Source organism: Macaca nemestrina, chromosome 14 (genome assembly GCF_043159975.1).
Source record: "Macaca nemestrina isolate mMacNem1 chromosome 14, mMacNem.hap1, whole genome shotgun sequence".
In the NCBI taxonomy this organism is placed as follows: domain Eukaryota; kingdom Metazoa; phylum Chordata; class Mammalia; order Primates; family Cercopithecidae; genus Macaca; species Macaca nemestrina.
Genome location: NC_092138.1, coordinates 42,947,633 through 42,972,365, shown reverse-complemented (window position 1 = coordinate 42,972,365; position 24,733 = coordinate 42,947,633). Strand labels below are relative to the sequence as shown.

At 37.0% G+C, this 24,733-nt stretch overlaps 1 protein-coding gene and 1 long non-coding RNA gene across 26 annotated transcripts in view; one reads left to right on the top strand and one right to left on the bottom strand.

Moving 5' to 3' along the window:
* The window catches only part of LOC105489102 (multiple PDZ domain crumbs cell polarity complex component), a 175,392-nt gene that overhangs the window by 132,293 nt on the left and 18,366 nt on the right, over positions 1 to 24,733 (top strand). For 12 of the 24 annotated variants that reach the window (XM_071077786.1, XM_071077783.1, XM_071077781.1 and 9 more), the window contains 8 exons: positions 6,723 to 6,885; positions 8,990 to 9,186; positions 10,344 to 10,435; positions 10,986 to 11,076; positions 13,889 to 13,969; positions 21,509 to 21,601; positions 21,691 to 21,765; positions 22,889 to 23,063. In XM_071077786.1, the coding sequence (XP_070933887.1) occupies positions 6,723 to 6,885; positions 8,990 to 9,186; positions 10,344 to 10,435; positions 10,986 to 11,076; positions 13,889 to 13,969; positions 21,509 to 21,601; positions 21,691 to 21,765; positions 22,889 to 23,063 (967 nt within the window). Of the gene's footprint in view, positions 1 to 3,321; positions 3,421 to 4,186; positions 4,259 to 6,722; positions 6,886 to 8,989; positions 9,187 to 10,343; positions 10,436 to 10,985; positions 11,077 to 13,888; positions 13,970 to 21,508; positions 21,602 to 21,690; positions 21,766 to 22,888; positions 23,064 to 24,733 lie in introns of all 24 variants that reach the window. The other 12 variants (XM_071077772.1, XM_071077773.1, XM_024795140.2 and 9 more) reach the window with 2 other exon arrangements.
* Positions 10,072 to 23,071, bottom strand: LOC105489101 (uncharacterized). 2 transcript variants are annotated; one of them, XR_011612574.1, is made up of 7 exons: positions 22,933 to 23,071; positions 21,613 to 21,754; positions 20,628 to 20,770; positions 20,466 to 20,509; positions 17,658 to 17,841; positions 15,012 to 15,135; positions 10,072 to 10,199 (listed from the first exon to the last, which is right to left on the bottom strand). It is a non-coding gene; the product is annotated as an uncharacterized lncRNA (long non-coding RNA). The 2 variants fall into 2 exon arrangements; XR_011612575.1 differs by lacking the exon at positions 20,628 to 20,770.

The following is a 24,733-nucleotide window of genomic DNA, read 5'->3' as shown; positions in this document are numbered from 1 at the left end:
TTGTTGTTAACAAAAATACAGAGCAAGGCTTTGGATTTGATATGACTTGATGCTGAAGATGAAAATTATGCCAAGAGTTTAAAACTGTTTTTTTGACTCCTTCTTTGTGCCTCATGGGAAAAAAAAAATTCACATGCAGCAGTTATTAAGCATATTGGATTCACATACCCCTTTGAAAGTTCTTTAGAAACATACACATCCATTCAAAAATTGCATACCATTTCCTAGATGTCCTGAAGCACTTAACAGGCTCCTTTTTTGGGTTTAAGTTAACAACCTCCATCATAGTGATTCTCTTTGAATTACCTGCTTACTAGTTTTTAGGGTTGGTTGTCTTTAAAACAAAAATATCAGCATATGTGAGGGAAGTTGAAGGTATCATCTAAAACTTAAAATATGTAATTTTACCTGCAAAATACATTTAATTTAACTTGTAAAGTTAAGAATTTAAGATACTAGGGCTCAGTTTAACTTCTGAAATTAAGAATTTAAGATATTAAGGTTCAAATATGAAAATAACCAACAGCTCTTTAGATGAACTCTGTCAAAGTAATTTATCAATATTCTATGCATGGACTGTAAAGTGACCAGATTTATTTTACTGGCCCTTCTGTTGTGAAGACAGGTGTAACTCTGTTCCGGGTTTACTGTAAAAGTGAATCTAGTAGTTTTTAATGTAAGCACTTCAACATCTACAATTTTTAATCATTCAGTTGTTTATTGTTAGGTAATAATTATCCATTCAGAAAGAAAATTTGCCAAATGGTAGGGCTGCATCATGCTGCATTCTTTACAGAACTATTCTATTTGTTTAAATAACTCTAAATCCTTTTACATTTGTTTCCATTTGTGTGTTAAACATAGACACAGCATAATAATGTTAAATGGGTGTTTAAGTTAAAGCTATTTTTTGTGGGTGGGTTTTAGTCCTTTTTTTTGTTTTATTTATAATTTACAACTTTTACGTCATTTGGGACAATATAAATTGCTGAATAGTGATTCTCAATGTTGCTTTAAAAACTTAAAATTACAAATATTCCTTTCAGTGTCAGGCACATTTTCCAATGAGCTGGGAAGATCTTGTCTCATATACCTGGAAAATACTCTTATTTTACTCTCTGAGGTATAATGATACCTGATTTTATAGCAGTTGTTCCAGGGTAAATCTTGTTATAAATGACATATTTAGTCAAGTCATACTTATTTTGCTTTAGAAAATTAAAATTAATTTTGCATTTAAAATGAGATATATTTTGTTTCAATGATTTATTTCCTTATGGAAATAATTAGGTCTCCAGTAATCTAAAAGGGACACTCACAAATGCACATACTTAAAAGTCTCTTACTGATAATTGTTTTATCTGTAGTTGTAGGATAAAGCTCCTAGGAAATCTTAAACGTAAGGTGAAAAGACAGTCAGTTGCGTTGGCCCTTAGGCTCTTCACGAATCAGAAACTTCCAGAAGTAGCCCTGATAATTTCACCTGTATGACCCTTCACAGAATTCAGTCTGACCGCATTTTCTCACTGAAAGGTGGGCCTTATTTAATATAGACCAGAGAATGTTTTTGTCTTCCCTGTGCTGCTTCATTGTTAATATTTCCGCTTTTCTCAGCCCTTGAGACTATAAACAGAAGTATCATCATTGGTTTTTTAATAAGAAATAGTTTGTTTCTAAAAATCTTTTCCTAATAATAGAGTAATCTACCATTGTATCTGCTGTGCCTATGCTATACTTTTACACTTTGCTATCAGGGCCAAATTCTAATCCTCTAAGATCTGCAAATTGAAAAGAAAACAAAAGTAATAAAAAATTATAAACTAGGGCTTTCTTTAAATATTCCATTTGTTGCTAGTTTTGTTTTCTAGTGTTCTACAGAATTATACAGTACACTGGAAACCTAAAAGTCCCATGTAGGGAGATTAGAAATAATCTCCACCTTCCATAGCATTGAATTGTTTTGCCTAAAATGTATTTGTCACCTCTGCCTAGTCATTTCTTCCACCTTAATAAATGGTCATGTGTCTTGGTATTTGTGATCTTCTCTTTTGTAAAGCAGGAGTTGACATTTTAAACTGAAAAGCAGAGAGAGAGTTGAGATGAGCAGAAATGTCATTGTGCCCATTTCTTTTCCTGTCTTCCCTCTGTAGGAAAAACATTGCAAGAAGAGCAGATTGAAAGGGTAATGTGGCATAAGCTTTAGTGCAGGCATACTGAGGATAGAGTCTTTCCAGAGTGTTCTCCCATACAGGGTGGTGTCACATGACAACCTCTCCCTATACTTGACGCCTGCCAGTGGGGCTTTTTTATAGAGAGAAGTAACACAAACATTTAATTGGAGCCAAAATGAATTTTAAATGTCTGCAATTTCCCCTGAAAGATACAGTCAATAAAAGAAAAAGATAGCGGGTGTGAAAAGAAGGAGAAGAATTTATTGTGCTAAGGAAATTACTTTTTTTTTTTTTTTAACTATGAAAATGCTAAATTCTATCTGGCAGTCATCCTGGCTTTAATATGTATTTTCAACTCTAACAGTCTGGCTCAGGGCTTATTACTGGCAAGCCACAAAACCTCTGAGAAACACTGTAAGGCAGGACTTCAAATATTGTCTAAAGCCTCATAAATTCTCCAATAATGTGGGCAATTTTATAGGAAATTTATTTAAAACATGAATCTCCATGTTCCTACCTCCACAAAAACTGGGCAGAAATAGAGAACACCACTGTACAGGAGTTCATTTTTTAATAAATTATTGATTTTTTTAAGTTAAAAAATACAATTGCTCTGAAGCACTGTCAATATCAAGTCAAAATATGAAAGTTTCCTTACTGGGAGACAAAATAAAAGAATAATGAAGGTTACCAATGAACTAGCAGACCAATTTATAATTTGCATTCTAGACAGATTATTTTAAAAAAACATTTAGCTTTTAGATGTAAATTAAAAACTTGTGTGGTTTTAATTTTGAACATGTTTACTGATATTCATGAAACGTGTATTAATATATAAGATGGGCAAAATATATGTGCCTCTGTTAGTAATACTGAAGTCACTGAGCAAAAATAAAAGAAATTTGGAATCACTTTGACAACTAGTCTCCTGTGTGGTTTGTGACCTGATTTAGACTCAGGTATAGATTTAGGTCATCAGAAACAAATCTTTAGTTCCAGACTGTTTTAAGATGTTGCTATTAATGACTGGATCTGATAGGATCTAGTTTCACACAGGCAGTTCTTTAAATCAGTATGTGCTTTGCTTTTAAAACTGAGTTGTTTTCAATACATTTCCTTTGCGTTCAGCGCCTCTTATGTTTCCTTTTAGAAATCCCCTTTGCCTTCCTTGCCGCACAACCTTTACCCTAAGTACAACTTCAGCAGCACTAACCCATTTGCTGACTCTCTACAAATCAACGCCGACAAGGTTGGATAATGCCCATTGTCTTGCTGTTGGTTGCCTTTTGCAAATGTTTTGTTCTTTGTTATTGCTGTGTCTTTGTCCCAGTTCACTATTTACTACATTTGGGCAGGAAAAAAAAAAAACCCTCAAAGCTGTTTGGAGTGGGCATGCAAATCCTTTCTTAAGCACATTTTCCTGCCAGAGAATATTTATTTTTATTGCTGAAATTAAATGGCCCTTCTGAAGAGTAAGGGAGAATCATGAGTCCAATGCTTTTCTTTCATTTTGGTGTGATTTAAAATTTCTGATATTTAAATTTTTGTTAGTTGCCAAATGTGTGATACGTTCACACATAATTTCTTTAAAACCATGTGTTGGGATTTAAATCCTTTTCAGACTTCTACAAGGTGATCATAAAAGCTCTTCCATGAGTTAATCACTGCACAAATAATTGTGTATGTGTACATGCAGGAGTCTATTGAATATTCATGAAGCATGCCCATGTAATTGCCTGAATCAGGAAACGTAACTGTTTCAATGCTCGTAAATCTATACTTGGATCTTCTCATTTTCTGATGAAATTATAAAACCAAAATTGCAACAAAAATTTACAATAATTTATATACCATAATTTAATCATGAAAAGGAAGAAAGCAGTCAACAATTTTTTTTTCAGGAAACACTTTATGAATATTCATCAGATTTCCATGTTATTGTAATAAATGCCATGTTATTGATATGGATAACCAAAGGTGCTATATCTGAAGCAATATGTTTTCTATTGCTATAGGAATTACAGAATTCAAGTAGAATTATCTTCTGTTGTTCCCCAACTAACCCTTTTGCTCCCATACCCTTTAAGGTTTGTGTCAGTGTGGAATTTTCGTATGTGGGTGTGTTACAGTGTGCTTTATGTGTGTGCTGTACTTGATATGTACATACACGGCATGGAGTGATTTCAAGTATACATTGCATTTTTGAGAATGAAGGCTAAGCAATCTTTGTTAAAGAGCTATATTTTCATGAGTACCTTTTAAAAAGTGTCATAACAAGGCAGATACATCATCTTGATGAGAATGAGGGTGTCAGGGATATGAAAATGTAACACCTGATTGCCCCTCAAGTAAATAGAGGCTTATATTGGTTTTACTAGTCAGGTAGGTTTTGGTTTACTCACAGTATGAAAATGTTGTGCCTGAGATCCCAGACAGTTTTTCAGATAAGCAGGTTTTGTTTGTTGGTTTGTTCTTAAAATAACAGCTCAGAAAAATTATGCAGCAAGATCTATAAAATGTCATCTTTAGATTTGTTAAAATTATGGGAAGTTTAAATTAGATTTTGTTCTACTTTTAAAAAATGGAATGGACTTAATCAATGCTTGATAACATTTTCTGTTGTTACAGAGAAGTAAATTTTTTTAGCCAGAAAAATTCTAAAGTGCATATATTGCTCCTTTTACTATGATAATGAAACTTGATTGGATCAAATGAGGGTTTTGTGTGTGTGTGTGTTTGTTCGCTTTTATTGGTATATTATTTATTTGAGACATTTATGGCACAGCATTTGGGAAGATGACAAGGGTTCCATTTACATTAGTAACTTTCATCTGTTTGTCCAATGACGTATAGACTGTACATTTCAATATAGCAGATTCTGTAATCTGACACTTAGGCCCTTAAATCCCTATCAGTCAGCTTTTTGCTTTGCCAGAAATTGAGTGCTTTCTGAATCAACAAAGAAAGGTCACATTCAGTCTCAGATAGTTCTAGTGTTAGATATCTTTTTAGGTATTCTAATTCTTGGCACCAATAAATAATTGCTAAGTAATTTGTGCATGTTTATCACTTAATGTATCCTTATAAGAAGTCAGTTTAAAAAAAATGTTTTTCTAGATATAAACATACATAATAAAACATTGTATCAGAGGAATTCTTATGCAGTAAAAAAGTAAAATAAAGATATATAGGAAAACCATAGGTTCAAGGCATCAGGGACAGCTTCGTAACAAGGTTAGAACTTTAGCTGCATGTCCCTGACCTTTGAGTTAGGTACTGTCTTACTTATGCAAGTTGGAGGAGACATCATGATATAATGGAAAGTGTACTGGATTAAGAGTTAAGCAAAAAGAAGTCTAGTACCACTGTTTGATTTGAAACAAAAACTTTCACTTCTTATAGCCTCAGGTTCAAAAGGTTTATTCATCTGCAAAATGAATAAAATGAACTCAGTGACTTAAAGACCTTTCAAACTCTTAGCATTCTGTTTGATCATCTATAATATTAGGTTGGTGCAAAAGTAATTGGAGTTTTAATGGCAAAAACTGGAATTATTTTTGCAATATAAGAACTTGATGATGCCAAGTCCTTTTTTTTTTTTTTTTTTTTTTTTTTTTTTTTTGAAATAGGACCTATGACCCTAAGTGACAGCCAGTATGCTACGCTTTGGCTTTCTATTAAGGAGCCTCTGTGTTTCCTCATTTATCTTGTGATCTGCCTTGGCAAGGGAAAGCTGGTGTTCTTAAAACCATGCCTCTCAGATCCGAGTGTGTGCTCTGTGCTAACAAACTGGCTCCCTGGTAGACAAGCCTGCATGTGTGATACTTGCTGTCCTGGATTTGTTAAGAGAATCATGTGGAGAGAGGATTCAGGTAGCAATAAATAATTATTTATGTTTAGTTTCACTAATAAGCTTTGAAGGGCAACTTCTTTGTTAATTTTTTTTTTCTGCAGTTTCTTGGCAGATTTTTCTACATGCCTCAAATCTTACCCAGACCCAAACGTTACAACTTTTGAATGACATTTTTTTCTAAAAGGAAAAGTTCAGTTTTCTACCAAGTCATTTAAGCCTTCAAATTCATTAATTCATTGGCTTAAAATAGCAAATAAAAGCTTAGTGAATTATTCTTTGATACTACTTAGTTTAATATATTTAAACTTTGCCTGAATCCCATCTAATATTTCTTATCTATCTATATGTATAAATAGATATATATGGAAATAAGAATATCATGTCAAAAACAAAGTCTGGCTTTAAAATATCAAATAATGGAAAGCTCATATATATATGTTTTTATATATATATATCATATATGTATTATATAAAATATTTAACAATCTGAGCCTTCCATTATTTGTTAGAGATATATATATATGAGCTTTCCATTATTTGTTATTTTATATATATATTATATACATATATGAACTTTCCATTATTTGTTAGTTATTTTAAAGCCAGTCTTTGTTTTTGACATTATAATCTTATTTCTTCTTCTTGAAGTTTTCTTCCTTAGACTGCACAAACCCACTGCATTCTTTTTGTTCCCACAGGCACCCAGTCAGTCAGAGTCAGAGCCAGAGAAGGCTCCATTGTGCAGTGTGCCCCCACCCCCTCCTTCAGCCTTTGCAGAAATGGGTAGTGATCACACACAGTCATCTGCAAGCAAAACCTCACAAGATGTGGACAAAGAGGATGAGTTTGGTTACAGCTGGAGTAAGTTGTCTTTTTGTGATGCATTTAATTATAAGAGGTATTAAAATAGCTCTGAGTTTCTCAAGGATTGTGCCCTGGATAAATAAGTATGTTGCAGCTTTGTGATATATACTGCAGTTCTGTGTGGAAAGAAATGGTGTTTGTTTTGCTTGAATACAGCATACATTCCTGAAGCATGAAATCATACTCTTCCTTTCCTTTAAAAGTGCTATTAAAGCTCACTCTGCCTTTTGTATGAGAATTAATAAGGACAGGGCACTCTCTCAGAAGCTATGCCACTCTGTGTCTTGAACAAGTCACCACCCCTTTCTGGGCCTCAGATTCCTCATGTAAAATGTGGCTGTTGTTGATATCACACCTTGAACTTCTGGTGCATTTTCTATACCAGAATGGTGATGTAGTATAATTGTGGAGACAAAAACTTTAGGTATTGACTAAACTGTTTAACTGTCTGTAAGCTTTAGCCTAGTTATTATCTCTCTTTTTAAAATGGAGTTCTTCCCTCAGGTTGCTAACATTCAATTAGACAGTGCCAAAAGAGTGCTAAGCACAGCGCCTGGTGCCCAGCAGGCTTTCATAGGCAGCCGTTCTTAGGACCAATAGGGAGTCTCTGTTTTCTAAGCAAATACCATTTTACAGGAAAAATACTTAAAATTTAGCCCAAAGTTATCAATGTCATTGTTTTAAAAAGTTTTATTTTAAAAATCGAATTATTTCCTTTAAGAAAGCTGTAGTACATCTTTTTAGGAAGTACAGAACATAAAAATTGTGCTGCTATATTGTGGGAATCAGGAAATAGTTTATGAGGTTGATGCAGTTAGGAATCAATGTAGAATGCATGACATTAGCCCATTAGCCATACAGTAACACTTTCTAAGATGACTGGTAAAGTTTGTAGGTTTCTCAGTCTGTTCTCAGTGACGCTAGAGCGTATTGCTAACAATCAGTGTGGTCAGAATGTACTCTTGAGGAAAATGTGAACTGGAATGTTTCGGTTTTCTATTATGAAGCCACCCCAAAATGTAATGGCATAAAACAATAATTTATTATTAATCTATCAAAGGGCAGTGGGTGACTGGGCCCAGCTGGGCTGGACTTCCAAGACAGCTCATTCACATGGTTGGCAAGTAATGCTGGCTGTTGGCTGGTTGCTCATCTGTGGCTGTGCACTGGAGCACCTACGTGAGGCCTTAGCCCTCATAGATTAAATAGGGTGCACAATAACCATCACCTCTTGAAGATGTGGGGTAGGAGATGTAAATGGTGTCATCTAATTAGGAAATGTGTCCCAAAGCTGGGATACATATATCAAGTTGTCCTGGCGTGATAGCTCTGTGCAAAAAGGAAGCTCATTCCCTTCATTTTGCATATATCTACCCAGAAACTGCCCAACATGATGTGATATACAATGTTGATATTCCAATGGGAGAAAAGCTCCCACTGTTCAGTGAACACAGATATTCTGGATGCCTCAGTTCTGTTCTCCTCTGCAAGTGATCAAGTTTCTGGTTTAATCATAGTCTTTTGAGAGTTTGTAAATATGCACTTTGGGAGGCCGAGACGGGCGGATCACGAGGTCAGGAGATCGAGACCATCCTGGCTAACATGGTGAAACCCCGTCTCTACTAAAAAAATACAAAAAATTAGCCGGGCGTGGTGGCGGACGTCTGTAGTCCTGGCTACTCGGGAGGCTGAGGCAGGAGAATGGCATAAACCCAGGAGGCGGAGCTTGCAGTGAGCTGAGATCTGGCCACTGCACTCCAGCCTGGGTGACAGAGCGAGACTCCGTCTCAAAAAAAAAGAAAAAAAAGAGAGTTTGTAAATATGAATTACTTCTCTTTGGCATAACCACCCCAAGGTGAACTGATTAATCAGACATTGTGCTCTCTGCACCCTAGATGCAAAGAAATTCCTCAAAGTTTGGGTCCTCCAGGAAACCAGTTCTGATGCCCAAGTGACTAGTCTATTTAGCTTTTAACTGACAAAGATTACATTTTGGTACTAAATACTGCCCTTTTGAGATAAAACTAAATAGCTTTCCACAGTAAAGCATTTGACTGTAAATTAACTTTAAATATGTATTTGTTGTTATTGTTGTATGTAGAAAATATCAGAGAGCGTTATGGAACCCTAACAGGTGAGCTGCATATGATTGAACTGGAGAAAGGTCATAGTGGTTTGGGCCTAAGTCTTGCTGGGAACAAAGACCGATCCAGGATGAGTGTCTTCATAGTGGGGATTGATCCAAATGGAGCTGCAGGAAAAGATGGTCGATTACAAATTGCAGATGAGCTTCTAGAGGTAAGTTTTTGTGGAAAACTTTGGATTTATTCTTGTTTTATAAGTGTAATGGAACCGTCAGTTTCCAGAAAATCACCTATACCTTATAGCGACTGAGAAAGCCATTGCTTGCTTAATAAAATAGATGCATTGCAGCAAATCTGGCTCTAAACCAAATTTCTACTAAGTAGAGTTCATGTTCCCATTAACATCCATTAAAAGGTCATGACTGTGTAGCACCAGAAACAATTTTTGCCCCAAGATAGTAATAAAGCTCACACTTCAAAAGCATTTGTTTTGTGTGCTGCATTTTTATTAGGAGTTTTTGAAAAGCCAAGTGACCAGTAATTCCCCAGAGGCTGACCCACTGGACATTCTGGAACTTGAATCACTAATGGGAGAAGTGATGAGGGTGAGGTGGGGTGGGGTCAAGGTTAAGGCTAAATAACAAGCAGTAACTCAGCCTGCCAAACAAAATAAATTTGTGGACCATACTTTATAGGGTTTAGAATTTTATTTGCTTCTGTTGTTTGTCCTTGCCCCTCCCGGGCTGGGATCCACATGATTTTATACTGCCTTTATGCTCTTCCCATGCTGAGTATGTTTCCCTATAGACATGGAAGGTTCAGTTGGCAGGGACTAAACGACCGAATGACTGAGCCAGTCATTTGCATTAGGCACTATACTGTTTAGGCACAGTTTGCTGCCTAAATCCTGAATCTACCCAGCATTCCTTCTCCCAGTGACCTATTTCCAGGGCTTGAGTTTTGAGACTAAGTGGGAAATACGACAGTAAGGAACTTCCCAGGATGGTCTTGCAGGTGACAAGTTTTTCCACAGAGCCCTCATTTTGTGCAGAGCATCCTGGGAGCCCAGTGCCTGCCAGGAAATTTGCTGTCTACTCTCCTGCAGTTGGTCCAAGTGGTGCCTCTTTATCAGCAGTCCATGGATGTCAGACTTCATGTGCATTATTTTAATGCTGGCTTTAAACATGAGCTATTCTTTTATTCACCATGAAAAGTCAGGTTCATGTTCTGGGGAGGAAAATATATAACATTTAATATAAAATATATTTGAAAGGAAGGAAGAAAAAATGTGCTTTTCATTAATGAGGAAGGATGATAAAAATTTATGATACTAAAATTTCAGGCCCAACTAATGCTATTTATTTCTCACAGATCAATGGTCAGATTTTATATGGAAGAAGTCATCAGAATGCCTCATCAATCATTAAATGTGCCCCTTCTAAAGTGAAAATAATTTTTATCAGGTGATCATTTTTCTTTTGCTAGTTTACCAAATACTTTTTGTTAGCATTTCTACTCGGAGTTCTTTTGAATGAAAATAAAACATTTGTGGCCGGGCCCTGTAATCTCAGCACTTTGGGAGGCCTAGGTGGGCGGATCACGAGGTCAGGAGATCAAGACCATCCTGGCTAACATGATGAAGCCCCGTCTCTACTAAAAAAAAAAAAAAAAAAAAAAAAAAAAGAAAGAAAAAATACGAAAAATTAGCCGGGCATGGTGGCACACGCCTGTAGTCCCAGCTACTAGGGAGGCTGAGGCAGGAGACTCACTTGAACCTGGGAGGCGGAGGTTGCAGTGAGCTGAGATTGTGCCATTGCACTCCAGCCTGGGCAACAGAAAGAGACTCTGTCTCAAAAAAAAAGAAAGAAAAGGAAATATTTGTAAATATGTAAGTGTCATAGTTCCAGGTTTTGGGGGTTAAAAATTTTTCTCTGATAACCTTCTGACTTTTGAAGTAAGAGAATGAAAATAATACCATTATATTATAACAGGTTGTTGTTTTTTTGCTTTCAGAAATAAAGATGCAGTGAATCAGATGGCCGTATGTCCTGGAAATGCAGTAGAACCTTTGCCTTCTACCTCAGAAAATCTTCAAAATAAGGAGGTATATGTAACTTATATTTGTTTCTCTGGGAAGACTTGATTGATGTGCACTTTATTAATTCAATCAAACAATCACCTAACACTTAGAGAGGGATCTTAGAGGTAGCTAAGTTATATCCTTGGCCTTCAAGGAGTGTAAATCCTAGTATAAGAAGACGCTCATGGAAATAAGCATACCACTTATGTGAAGAGTACTTGTAGTCTGTAGTGAGGGTAGGAAAAGAGTTATCAGTTCTGCCTCTGAAAAGAAATTGAGAATAAAACTTTATAGGGAAGGTTACATATGAAGTGTATGTTGGAAGATTTGGGGGGTAAAAATGTTGCAAGCAGAGGGCATGGAGTGAGTAATGGCGTGGATACTCTGGCCAATGCAGGGAACAAAATTATAGAGCATCACTGAGCAATGAGGGGCAGGGAATGGGAGCTGGTGGGGAAAGGGTCAATATTAGAGGGGAAAGGGTCAGATCATGGAATACACTGGTAGGCTAACATGTGCCAGCCTTGTCTTTGAGACAGTGTGGAGCTCAAAGAATGAGAAATGTATAGTTAAAAATTTCTCTGGCAGTACTGTAGAGAAAAATCAGAAGTAGCAGGGGAGAGAAGTTAGAGGAAGTAAGATAATTATTGGAATCATTCAGGAAACAGTTAACGAGGACCTGAACTAAAGCTAGAAGAGGGAATGGTTACATCACATGTTTAAGACCCAAATTGGTAATACTTCATCCCCAACTAAATGTACTCATTGAGGAAAAATGAGTGGTTGAAGATGTGTTTAACCAACAAATATTTTCTGAGTACTCTGCCTTATACCAGATATTGCTCTTTGGACTGGAGAATAAAACAGATAGGATATACAAGGTTTTCAGACGTCTGACTTAGTCATATGAGGGATGGCTGTTTTCTACCAAATAGAAAATACAGAAAGATATTTGCAAAAATATGGTACATTCTATTTGTGGCAGGGTAAGAACAAAGTGGCTGTTGGATAGCCTGGTAGAAGTTTACATTGGGACATTTGGTCTCCAGTTTAGAGATGATTTCCTGTAGATGCAGATTTGGCATTTCTAAGCCACGGAAACTGAGGTCTTGAGAAAGCATTTAGAGAGAAAGAGGGCCAAGGGCAGAATCATGTGGTAGCAACAATAAGGAGGAAGGCGAACAAAGAGATCAAGGCTATGAAGAACCAGGAGGGCATGTGGCAGAGCAGCGGAGGAGAGTGTCTTTTAAGGGTACACTCCACAGCTCTACATGCTGCCATGTAGCAAGAATCCAGCGAGAGGATGAGTAGAGAGAGTCCTTTGGGTTTGGTAACTAGGAGACTTTTAGTGGTTTTTGAGAAGGCAAATGATGGACAAGAAATCAAGGAGAGAGAGAGGCAGTGGCTAGAGAGTGATAGAGAATTGGGAGAGTGGTTTTGTTTTGATTTAGGAAAGCTTTGGATACATGTGTATGATGAATAAAAGGAGTTAGTAGAGAATGAAAAGCTTTAAATTAGAGGAACTTTGGTGATTATCAGTGGGGATAGCTGTAGGAAGAGAAACATTCTTTCCTAAATCAATATATAAAAATAGAGCTTATGTGTATATAAGATAGATGTACAAATCATTGTCTCATTCTGGCTGCTCCTAACATTCAACTATGCCATGTGGTTATTTAAGATAACTAGGTTATAAAGTAATATATTTTTTTCTTTTTTTTTTTTTTTTTTTTTTTTTTTGAGACGGAGTCTCGCTGTGTCTCCCAGGCTGGAGTGCAGTGGCGTGATCTCGGCTCACTGCAAGCTCCGCCTCCCGGGTTCATGCCATTCTCCCGCCTCAGCCTCCCGAGTAGCTGAGACTACAGGCGCCCGCCACCACGCCCGGCTAGTTTTTTGTATTTTTAGTAGAGACGGGGTTTCACCGTGTTAGCCAGGATAGTCTCGATCTCCTGACCTCGTGATCCACCCGCCTCGGCCTCCCAAAGTGCTGGGATTACAGGCTTGAGCCACCGCGCCCGGCCCAAAGTAATATATTTTTTTCATATTACTTGTACTAAATATGTCTCTTAAGGAATTTTTAATAACGTTCAGGTAAAACATTAAAGTTTTCAATTCACTTGATAAATAACGCAGTAAAGAATAATGGGGCCGGGCGCGGTGGCTCAAGCCTGTAATCCCAGCACTTTGGGAGGCCGAGACGGGTGGATCACGAGGTCAGGAGATCGAGACCATCCTGGCTAACACGGTGAAACCCCGTCTCTACTAAAAATACAAAAAAAACTTAGCCGGGCGAGGTGGCAGGCGCCTGTAGTCCCAGCTACTCGGGAGGCTGAGGCAGGAGAATGGCGTGAACCCGGGAGGCGGAGCTTGCAGTGAGCTGAGATCCGGCCACTGCACTCCAGCCTGGGTGACAGAGCGAGACTCCATCTCAAAAAAAAAAAAAAAGAATAATGAATGGTGTTTCTGCTGGTGCTCTGTCAGTGAGTTTCACCATTTGGTAGCTGGGCTGCCATCAGTTTTCATTATACAGTAAATCCAGGCAGTCTTCAAGCCACTTGGTCTATCTGTGCTCTCAACTGATTGTTGTCCAGTTACACCTCATAAGTATTTTGAAAAGAATATAATGTTCATAAATTCCATAGAATGTTAAAATAGCAAAAATATATTAAAATAAATAAATGTATTAAAATAACAATAGTGTATTAAAATAAATAAATGTATTAAAATAATTTTGTATAATGTATAAAATAATTTTGAATAAGTGGCCCTTATATTTAAACAAATCAAAATTCCTAACACGCAGTTGTCCTTTTTGTCATTTCTTTCCCTCTGTCAGACAGAGCCAACTGTTACTACTTCTGATGCAGCTGTGGACCTCAGTTCATTTAAAAATGTGCAACATCTGGAGCTTCCCAAGGTAAATCTGCTTTGAATTGGAATGAAATGATGTGAGTTCCTTTACATCAGTGTTCTAATTCACTGTGTTCTCAAAAGTGTGGTCTCCAGATTAACAGCATCAGCATCATCTGAGATTTTGTTAGAATTGCAAATACTTGGGCCCACTCAAACTTACTTGCTGAATAAGAAACTCTAGGATTGGGCCCAGAAGTTTATGTTTTATTAGACCTGCCTGATGCACATTTAAGTTTGAAAACTACTGTGCTAACTGATACTTCATCAGGGGTCCAGCTTGCACTTTTGTCATTATTCCAAATTATGAAATTTAGGTATCTGTCCATTGATTCCTTTACTAAGGTCCTGCTATGGAGGAAATGAAAATAAAGAAATAGAAATTATAGTTTTGTCCTTTAAAAATAGGAAAGCTCATATATTTAGAAGTGAATTTTCGACTCAGATGATTGCCTTTAAGAGATAGTTTGCTGAACAGAAACCTATAAATGCTTTTGGGTGCTTCAGGCTCATGCAGTTAAGCAGGTGGACAATGGAAGAGCATGAGTATAAGCTGAAAGAGCAGTGAAGTGCCCAGGAAGAAGAGGAAGGCAGGAGGTGGGGTAGGGAGGTCAGAGAATATTTATAGGAAGTGCTGCAGACAGAAGGAAAGAGAGTGGTCCGTATTGCCACTCTCCAACCAGGAGGCAGTGCAGTATGATGCTTGAGAGCCTCAGCTCCAGAGTCATTCTGTCTGGGTTGAATCCTTGTTTCATCAAGTACACGCTTCACACATTGTATGATCTTTCTTTGCCTCAGTTTCCTTATTTGTAAATTGAAGATGATAGGAGCACCTTTATCCTGGCACATGGTCAGATTCTGTTAAGTATTCAGGGGAAAAAAGTACCCTGACGATATTGATATTTTTATTGCTATTGTTTTTTACAGTGATAACCATATACAAAAACGCATCGCTCTAGTCTTGTACTATACACGTAAGAGGAGTCTTTATCATGATGGACTATTTCTGTTGTGGTTAAAAAGAAAAGAAGTTAGTAAAGTCTTTTTACCTTTCTTTCAAGAAGTCCGTACACTTCAGTTTGAGAATCCCTCATTCTGTCGCCATTTAAGAGAGATGACATCTTCCTCTTTCCCTTTCTGATTTCCGCTCTTAGTTTCTTTTCCTCCTAAATCCTGAAGAGTTTATAATATTTAACAGTGCAATCATTTCCCTATAATTTGTTAATTATGAAACATTTAAATGTATGTTGAATACTTTATAATGAATGATTTTTTTAAAAAATCTGTTTATGTTGATCTTTAGAAAAGTCCAAAATTAGATAATTTTAAAATACCCTTTCATGGTATGGATTTTAATTTATCATCTGAGGCTTAGTATATTCTAGGATATAATGAGTGCCCAGGAAATGTTTGTGGAATGAACATGTTAGATGAATAAAGAGCAGCCTACTGTAGTGGTTGGGAGCACAGACTTAAAGCCAGACCACCTGGGTCAGAGACCTAGATTTATCACTCACTGGCTATGAGACTGTGACTTTGAGCATGTTTCTTAACCTGTACATAGTTTTGCCTTTTGAAAATGGACTTAATAATTGTCCAACTTACCTCATAGACTTGTAGTGAGAATTAAGTATATATTGTGAAAATTAAATATACATATGTACAGTTTCCAGCACCTGGCACACATATACAAGTATTATTTGCTATTATTATTGTTTTAATAATTAGGGATGAATAAGCTGGTATAGAGTTGTCTGATGGCTACTTGTCAGTGATTTTCTCTGATGTTTTCTATTTCCACATTAGACTACCTGATTAAGGTCCTTGATAGATGTTCATAGCATCTTAATCCCCTACTCAGAACCTCCCAAGGACGTTCATTTCCTAACAGATACATTCAAGTTCTTTGGCTGGGCATTTAGCAATGAGGGTGGACAGAAGCCTGTGCTGTCTATCAGAAGCCCTTCTCACATCCTGAGTGATCGGCTATAAATCACTTAATCCCATTGGTCCTCACTTTCTTCTTCTGTAAATGGGCTGCCTATATTAAGGGTTATTGTTGGGATTGGATGAGCTAATGAGCAAGGTTCCTTCGTTCTGCAATATAAAAGCTGGTTTCTGCCTTTCGCCTCCTTTTTTATTTATTCAGCAGATGTCTATTATGTGTACTTCCCTTTCTAAATTAGATGCTATTGAGGAATGCAGGACCTTGGAGAACCTCAATGTATTGCCCACTGAAAGCTTCCATTTATATGTAGATTTCAAACAAATCTAAAGCTCAGGTAGCTAGAATGTATTTATTGATGAAAGCCAAAGTAACTAAGGGGATACAAGAATCTTTTAAAAGTAGCTAGACAGAAGAGGCAATTAACCATGATTTTAATGATTTTAAGTGTGGGCTTTGGAGTCACTTAACTTCTCTGGGCAATAGGCAAGCCATTTGTTCCATGGTGAGCAGGTATATGCAAACCAACCTCCAAAGACTGAGGGAGCTGGGAGCCTGAAGAGAGAGGCTGACAAATCCAGTTTATCAGAAAGAAATGCTTAACAGGGACTTATGTACAGAAGCCATGTTGCTGGTGGCCACAAGACAATGGATCCCAGCATCCACCCTCCAGAAAGTATTCTTTACGTAGCAAGGATAAAGACATGTAGCTGGTCACGTCTCAGAGTTTCTTGCTGAAACTTGTTACCAGTGGAGAGGTTAGGTAAACATCTTTATGAAGGATTATCTATACTACAGGGCTCGCTACAGAACACCTTGGTATGCAGGAGTCAAACACTGGTCACCATGGCAGTTTCGCTTCAAGGTGGTGTCACTCTTGCCATACAACAGGCTATTTTCTATACCGTTTCACTTCTCTGGGTCTCACTTTCCTCATGAGATGAAGAAAATCCCTTTACGTTAGAGATGCTATTGTAAGGATTAAATGAAAGAATTTATACAAAGTGCTTACCACAGTGTGAGTTATTATAATTATTTTTGTTAATACTTCTAACCATGAATTTCTGAGTTCCAGATGGAATATATCCTTGAAAACATCTCTTGAGGAAGCCATTGTTAAAAATGACGTTAAGTGACATATTACACTAAGCCTGGCACTCCTAACCCCATTATTATATGGCTCTGGGAATAAAACTCAATTAAGCAAAGAAGGGAGAAAGAAACAGCTTCTAACACTCATGAATCAGCTTAAATCTTTTGTCATTTTTACTATCCTACATTTTTTTAAAATTATAGTTAGTTATTTGACATAATAATTTAATGGTAATGTAACATGTGTTCATTATGTTATTTACTTCTTAGCAACCCTGTGAGCTTGCTATTATTTTCTCCACTTTGAACTGTTCCCATACCTCCAAATAGTAGAGCTGGAATTGAACTCTGGTCTTCTGCCTCCAAGTCCCATTTCCCATCCATTACCTATTTCAACTTGCTGCTGGGCCCCCTCTGCCTTTCTAAAATGCCTGTATGTTCCTTCTAGGAATCCTGTACTTCAGTCAAACTGATTTGAATCAAGAGCTCATGGAGAAGGTTTTGAGAATTTATCCCTCCTTGCCTTGGTTTATATCACTTGGTCTTTCTGACTTCTTTTAACTTATATAAATCCTACATACACTAAAGACCGAACTTAAATCTCACCTGTGTTTATTTTGAAATATTACTTCAATATTTTGGTTTATGTAGTACTTACTATTAATGTCTTCATTTTATTTGTCACTTAACCATGTTTGACCCAAGAGCTTGTCTCCTGTGATGAAATTTGATGTGGGTATCTTTTCTGTACATCTAAAACGTACACATGTTGAGCGAAGAAATTCTCACTTTTTCTTTCCCATTACTTACTGTCATGGACATAGTTCAGACTGAGTAAATATCTGGGAAGGAAGAATGAATAAACGGTTATGTGCTGTACATGCATAAGGGGGAAAGATGTTGAGATCAGGAGAGTCAGGAAGAGAATAATTTTTGCATTGTCTAAAAGTGAGAGCTCTACTAACAGCTCATTTCTAGTTCTGTTTTGACTCCTTAGAAACTCTTGACAAGTCAATTATCTTTTTTTAATCTTTTATATTTTTTAAAAATGGGAAAATAGAAGTATAAGCAGAAAGCTCCCATATGTAGAATCTAAACCCACAGTAGCTGACTGAAATGCAAATTCAATTGATCAGAAAACAGTTTTGATTAAAGATTGATTTTTAGCACAGTGTGCCCTAGGAAGTACCCATGCATCAAAGCAGGTAATAGCGTTCTATGACTGTCAAAGCTGTGCTTCATATCCATACAATTTTATGTGGGGAAAGCCTTGAAATAGGATTAAGAGTTTTTCTTCTTTTGAATTTTAGAGAAGCTTCTACCTTCAAAATAATCCTCCAAATAATAATAATTTGTTAAGCTTAATTCGACTTTTCATTCTTGTTTATTACTCTTTTCTAGCTGCTTAATGATACAGCTCATTCAAAAATATATTTCCTTGAAGCCAGGCGCAATGGCATATCCCTGTAGTCCCAGCTATATGGGAGGCTGAGGTGGGAATTCAAGACCAGCCTGGGAAACATAGCAAGACCCCATCTCTAAATAACTTTTAAAATAATATTTTAAAACAGAAAAAAAACCATGAAAATATATTTCCTTAATTTGTTTTCTATTTCCTGTATGGTAGTGTTTTAATAACTAGCCCCAAACAAAGTATCTCAGATCTCTTCTTGCTAAGGACTATATGCACTCTGGTAAAAGTAAGTTGGAAAGTTGAGCAGTTAAATAAAAAATTGCACACTCATATGCTGTTATCCTTTCTTATTTGTCGTCCTGTTTTTCTTTTTCTTATTTATTTATTTATTTATTTTTATTTTTTTGAGACTCAGTTTCACTCTGTCGCCTAGGCCGGAATGTAGTGGTGTGATCTCGGCTCACTGCATCCTCCACCTCCCAGGTTGAAGCAATTCTCCTGCCTCAGCCTCCTGAGTAGCTGGGATTACAGGTGTGCACCACCATGCCTGGCTAATTTTGTACTTTAATTAGAGATGGGGTTTCACCACGTTGGCCAGGCTGGTCTTGAACTCCTGACCTCAGGTGATCCACCTGCCTCAGCCTCTCAAAGTGCTGGGATTACAGGTCTGAGCCACCACGCCCAGCCTCATCCTGCTTTTCTGATATCAATAAATTGTTTGTTGATGTGTATATAGTTGTTTTTGTAGTATTCTAGTTGAGTTTGGGCATATTATGCATGCAGATTTGTTGCTTATTGTTTCTTTTAGGACTCCTCTTGTTGCAAATAATAGGAAAAAAACGAACTAATTCTATTAGGTTTCATCAAGGAAGAGGATTTGTGGACTCAGGTCAGCAACCTTCAAGGGTGGTTGGTCCTGTGACTGAATAGTGTCATCAAGAGCCTGTTTCTTTCCCTGTCTGTGTGATACGGTGCCATTCAGTGTCAACTTTATCCCAAGACTTGTCTTTCTCATGGTTTTAGAATGGCTGCCAGCCATAGTTGGGCCATGCGCTACTTCTTTTATATGTATCTTGGGGGAAGGGAGAGAATGGCTATTCAAGCCTTCTGAGCAAAAGTTCCAAGATTATCCTAATTGAATCAGTTCAGATCATGTGTCTACTTCTGAGCCAGGGACTGTGACCATGGGACTGTAATTGTAGAATTGACTTCAGTTGTTCAAACCCCATTCTTGGAGCTCCTTAACTTTTGCTATGTAACAAATTACCACAAAACTTCACAACTTAAACAACAGGCATTTATGGTCTCACAGTTTCTATGGTTAGGAATTTCAGAGCATTTTAGCTGGGGGATCTGCTGAGAATCTCTTGTGCAAGTGCCGACACATTGCCAGCTAGGGCTACAGTCATCTCAAAATTTGACTGAGTTGGACATTGCTTCCAAGATGATTTACCCAAATGGCTGTTGGCAAGAAGCCTTATTTCTTCTAAATGGGGCTGCTTGAGTTTTCTTAGGACAATGGCGGCTGGCATCTTGCAGAGCAAGTTATCCAAGAGAGACAGCAAGGAGGAAGCCCCTTTGCCTTTTTTGACCTGGCTGTGAAGTTATACACCATTACTTCTGCTTTATTCTCTTTGTTAGAATCAAGTCACTAAGTCGAGCCCCTGCTCTTAGGTTCCTTCTTGAAGGGAGAAGTAGCAAATAATTTCTGCTCATATTTTTAATCTACAGCCTGAAACATGGTGAGGGAAGAAGGTGGGAGAGAGAATATGACGGTTGGGGGAAGAGAGGGGTGGGTGGGAAGGCTAGATATTCTAATAAAAATCAATTTGTATAAAGGGGTAAGATGGGAAGCAGTATTAGGTAAACAATCAGCAAATACCCACTGTACCAATAAAGTACTTTCCTGACCGTTACGTGACAAGTATTATTATTCCATTTTGTAGACAAGAAAATCTAGATTTTGTAGGTAAGAAAATTGAGGATTAGAGATGTTAAGTGGCATATCCAAATTTCTATTGTTAGGTAGAAGGTAAAGTCAATTCTGCTCACTCTAAAGGTGCAGCTTACTCTGGCAGATACACATGACTGATTACCTGGAAAGAGAGAGGTAGCAGAGAGATGGTCAGTGACAGTTTCAAACTCATCAGGCATTAATAATCTACCTCAGAAGAGCCGCAGGTTGATAATCTTTAAAATGATGTTGAAACCTACCTTGATGTCATAGCCATTACCATAAACATCTCTGATGGCACATTTAACTCATGTGTATATTTCAGAGAAACCATGTCAAGATTCCCTTTTCTCTTCTTTGCTTTTTGTAACTTTTCTCTGGAGAAAAAATTAGGTTGCTGGCTCTGGCCAGCATGAAAATGTTAAAAACTCGATTTTAATTTTATTAAAGTAAACATTAAAGAAAGCTAAAAGCCAGTATTTCTGAACATTTGGTTTTGATAAAGGGAAATGTGGAAAATGTAGCAAAGTAGGTGTAGCTCCCCAGCCTTGGCGGGTTCTCAGAACTTGTCTTGGGACTGAGAGGCATTTTCAGTCTGCAGCAGATTGAAATGCTGTTCTCTGGAGAAACAACTCTTGAATGTTCAGCCCCCAAAAGGACAGAGTCTGCATCAGTAATGGCAGTCTGCCTGCTAAAGGAAGAAGAGGGACAGAAAAGAATGAAGGGACTAGATCCTGTTGTTATTTCCAAGCGACAGGCCAGAGAGGAGGTGGGATTCTTTGGTTGGTTTTGAATGACTTATTCAGTCATTAGACAGAATTTGTAAATGCTGAATGTTTTGATTGAATTATTGAATGTATTTTTGCTGTCTAGATATTTTGCTAAAGTTACTAAAGATGTCAGACATATGGGAAGAGTGACAACACTTGAATATTTGATGGAGGAAAATTTATGCCCATTAGGAAAATTTGAAAGTTTGCTTAAGAAAAGACAAGATTCCTAAGATCTTAGATGTAAGATCTCAGGTCTTAGATTTCTGGACTTTAGAAGAGTTTTAATTGCTTTTCTTACCCTTGGTATCCATTTGGATAAAATTAATCTATCTCAAGTCTTCTGAGCATTTTTGTTTTTACTTTTCTAGGATCAGGGGGGTTTGGGTATTGCTATCAGCGAAGAAGATACACTCCGTGGAGTCATCATAAAGAGTTTAACAGAGCATGGGGTAGCAGCCACGGTGAGGTTTACCTTTCTTGCTGTCATTAAGTAGTTGGGGAGGGAATTACTTTTGGAATATCACTCAAATTCTTCTACATTTCCATTTAGGATGGACGACTCAAAGTCGGAGATCAGATATTGGCTGTAGATGATGAAATTGTTGTTGGTTACCCTGTTGAAAAGGTAATTTTCCAAAATAAAGCAAATGGTAATATAGGCCCATCCTTGGGCATGATTAAAGTGTTTGTGTCTACAAATCATAGGGAATTAGGGTTTTGTAGCTGTAAAAGACATGTTCTTAAGGAAAAGAAGAGATTATTCACAAGTTCTTCAATTTCTATTTCTTATTTTCCAGGTAGTGTTAAGGTATTTTTTGTTGCCAAATTATTCAATATTCACTGGGCATTTTTGATAAATATTTCCATTTTTTCCTTAGGAAAACTTTAAACTCTTTAATAGTGACTGTTAGTGCGAAAATGTTTTTAATGAATATTTGCTGTTATAAATATCCACTGTGTATACTACTTTATAAACAGATTGTAAGACTCAACCATTAAGTATATAACTTTTATTAGGGTTAAACATATCTCGTACTTGAGTTTCCTCTCCTCAAAAGAGATCTTAATATTTATTTAGTATCTCATTTGAGGCCTTTTATTTATAAGTGCCAGAAAAAAGCTTTGTTTCCTTGAAATATGGTATGCTTTTTCTTTCTTATAATGAGGGAGAACCGTATAACTGTTAATCATTTCTTCATTGTCCAGTAAGAAGCTTAAAGTTACTTTTTAAAAATTCAGTTTTTAATAAGTATTTAGGCCAGATCCTTTAACCCATAAATCTATGTTTTAACTTTTCATTTGCCTTGACTTTTTTATTGCATGCTTTTCTTATTCTGCTTGTAACATATGTGTTTCTATTTTATTAAAACTGTTTGTGTAAGCTTCTTCTATAGAATCAGGAAGTAGGTAAAATAACCCATATATCTTCTAAGGTTGTGGGCATCCAGAAAAATGGATGAGATTAGAGATGTAAAAAGTTGAAAGTCTTATGTAAGGAAAAATCTGGTCAGAGCTAGAGTTAAAGTAGAAATTAACCATGGCCCTAATCTACATCAGGCATTTGGAAAAGATAGAGAGAAATTAGAGCCATTTCTTTCTTTACCCAAGTCCTGACAAAGAAATAATTTGCATCTGTCTCTCCCCTTAACCACAGACAGAATTAGATTCCATTGGTAATGGTGACTCATTGGTATGTCAACTAATTCACCTTTGAATTTTGTTTCTCTTCCACACATACACCTTGCCAGTTTATTAGCCTTCTGAAGACAACAAAGACGACAGTAAAACTTACCATCCATGCTGAGAATCCAGATTCCCAGGCTGTTCCTTCAGCAGCTGGTGCAGCCAGTGGAGAAAAAAAGAACAGCTCCCAGTCTCTGATGGTCCCACAGTCTGGCTCCCCGGAACCAGAGTCTATCCGAAGTAAGGCCTCTGGGCTCATGAGAGTCCTGCACATATGGAACACCTGAACTCAGCAAAGGGTTTCTGCTTGGGAGGCAGTTGCCTGACTGTGGCTCATTGTTTGGAAGGTGGTAGTCAGGGAGCCCTATGGTGAGGGCAGGGTGTAAAGAGAGCACTTCTAGAAAAAGAGTACTGGACTATTAGGCAGGCAATCTGTGTGCTGTACATTAAGCAGCTGTGGCATCTTAGGAAACCTACCACTCAAAGCCTCAGCTCCTTCATCTCTAAAACAAGAGAATGGTATTCTTTGCTCTCCAAAAATCTGTTGCTAAGGGCACCTTGATTCCAGGCATCTGACTAATGAATTAGAAATATCATTTTGTAGATGATTTTTTTTAAACTGGGAAAATAATTTAACTTCCCTAAGCTTCAGCTTTCTTATCTGTAGAATGAATGTGCAATTATCCTGTTTCATAGGTGGGATCAGTACTGCCTGCCCCTTTAAGAAACTCTTTAGTCATTGCCGTGGTCTACATAGCAGATCTGAGTTCTATGCTTTAGGTGTAATAGTGGGTCTTGTCATAATGGAAATGGATTTAGGTTAAGTGAACCGTAGGATGACACTTTAATGTGTCATTACACTTCCAGTCTAGTATACGGAGGTACATTATTCCTTTGAGTTACTTTTCGAGAAAGAATACACTGATGTGTAATAAAACAGTAAGTTTCAAGCTCTGCAGCATCAAAACTTTAAAAAATTACTTAAAGGCACTGGCTTTTTCTGTAACAGGGGGTGGGGGGAGAAATTTCTTTTGGCCTCCAAACTGTTCTTTTAACAGTTTTTTAAGGAAACACTAGTTTAAAACATTTGTAATGTACTTGGATGAAAAAGTCTTAAAGTAATACATCTCCGAAAATAATCCTTTATTTAGAAAGACTGGATAATTCACTGAAGTGCTAAAAGATTTTATGGAAATTTTCTCATTTTTCAATTTTATGTTGATCCCTAAATAGTGTTGTCTATAAAAATATGAAATGCTAAATGAAAACTTAACATAAAAGAAAATATCTTACACCTGTTCTTACCATTTAAGGAGCAAGAAAATAGTCTGTTTCTGATTTCCTAAAAAGAGAACATCTTGTCTAAAGCATACGCTACTATACCAAGTGTCCTAGCTTTCCCAAAACATGCTATTTGCTGTATGCTCTTTGTTTTATCATAAAACATATGATATGATATGAAGACTCTCATAAAATAATGTGTGAAATTATATTCCCCTTTTCTCGTGATCTGTTCTTACCTATTCATTTCGGAACATATATGCACCAGGATTTGACATCTGAATGTATAAAACATCAAGTGAGACCCAAGGAGAAAACTGCAAATGGTCCTTTTTTTTTGCTTAGAATTGATTACATAAGAAGAGATGCTCTAGGATAAGAAGGAAACAAAAATGTAAAAAGCCCCGAAAAGCAGGCATCACAACCAAAATTATTGATGTGTTTTGTGGTCTTCCCTGAATATACTTCCAGGTCTTTGCAACATATCTCTATTCTGAGTTTTATAAATCTTTTAACTCATAAGAAGTGTGTTTGGCTTCACTGAAATGGATAATATCAAAGTGAAACTTGAGGTTCAATTTAACTCTGTTCTCTCTTCTTCATATCCTATCCTTTATATCTCTAGCAAT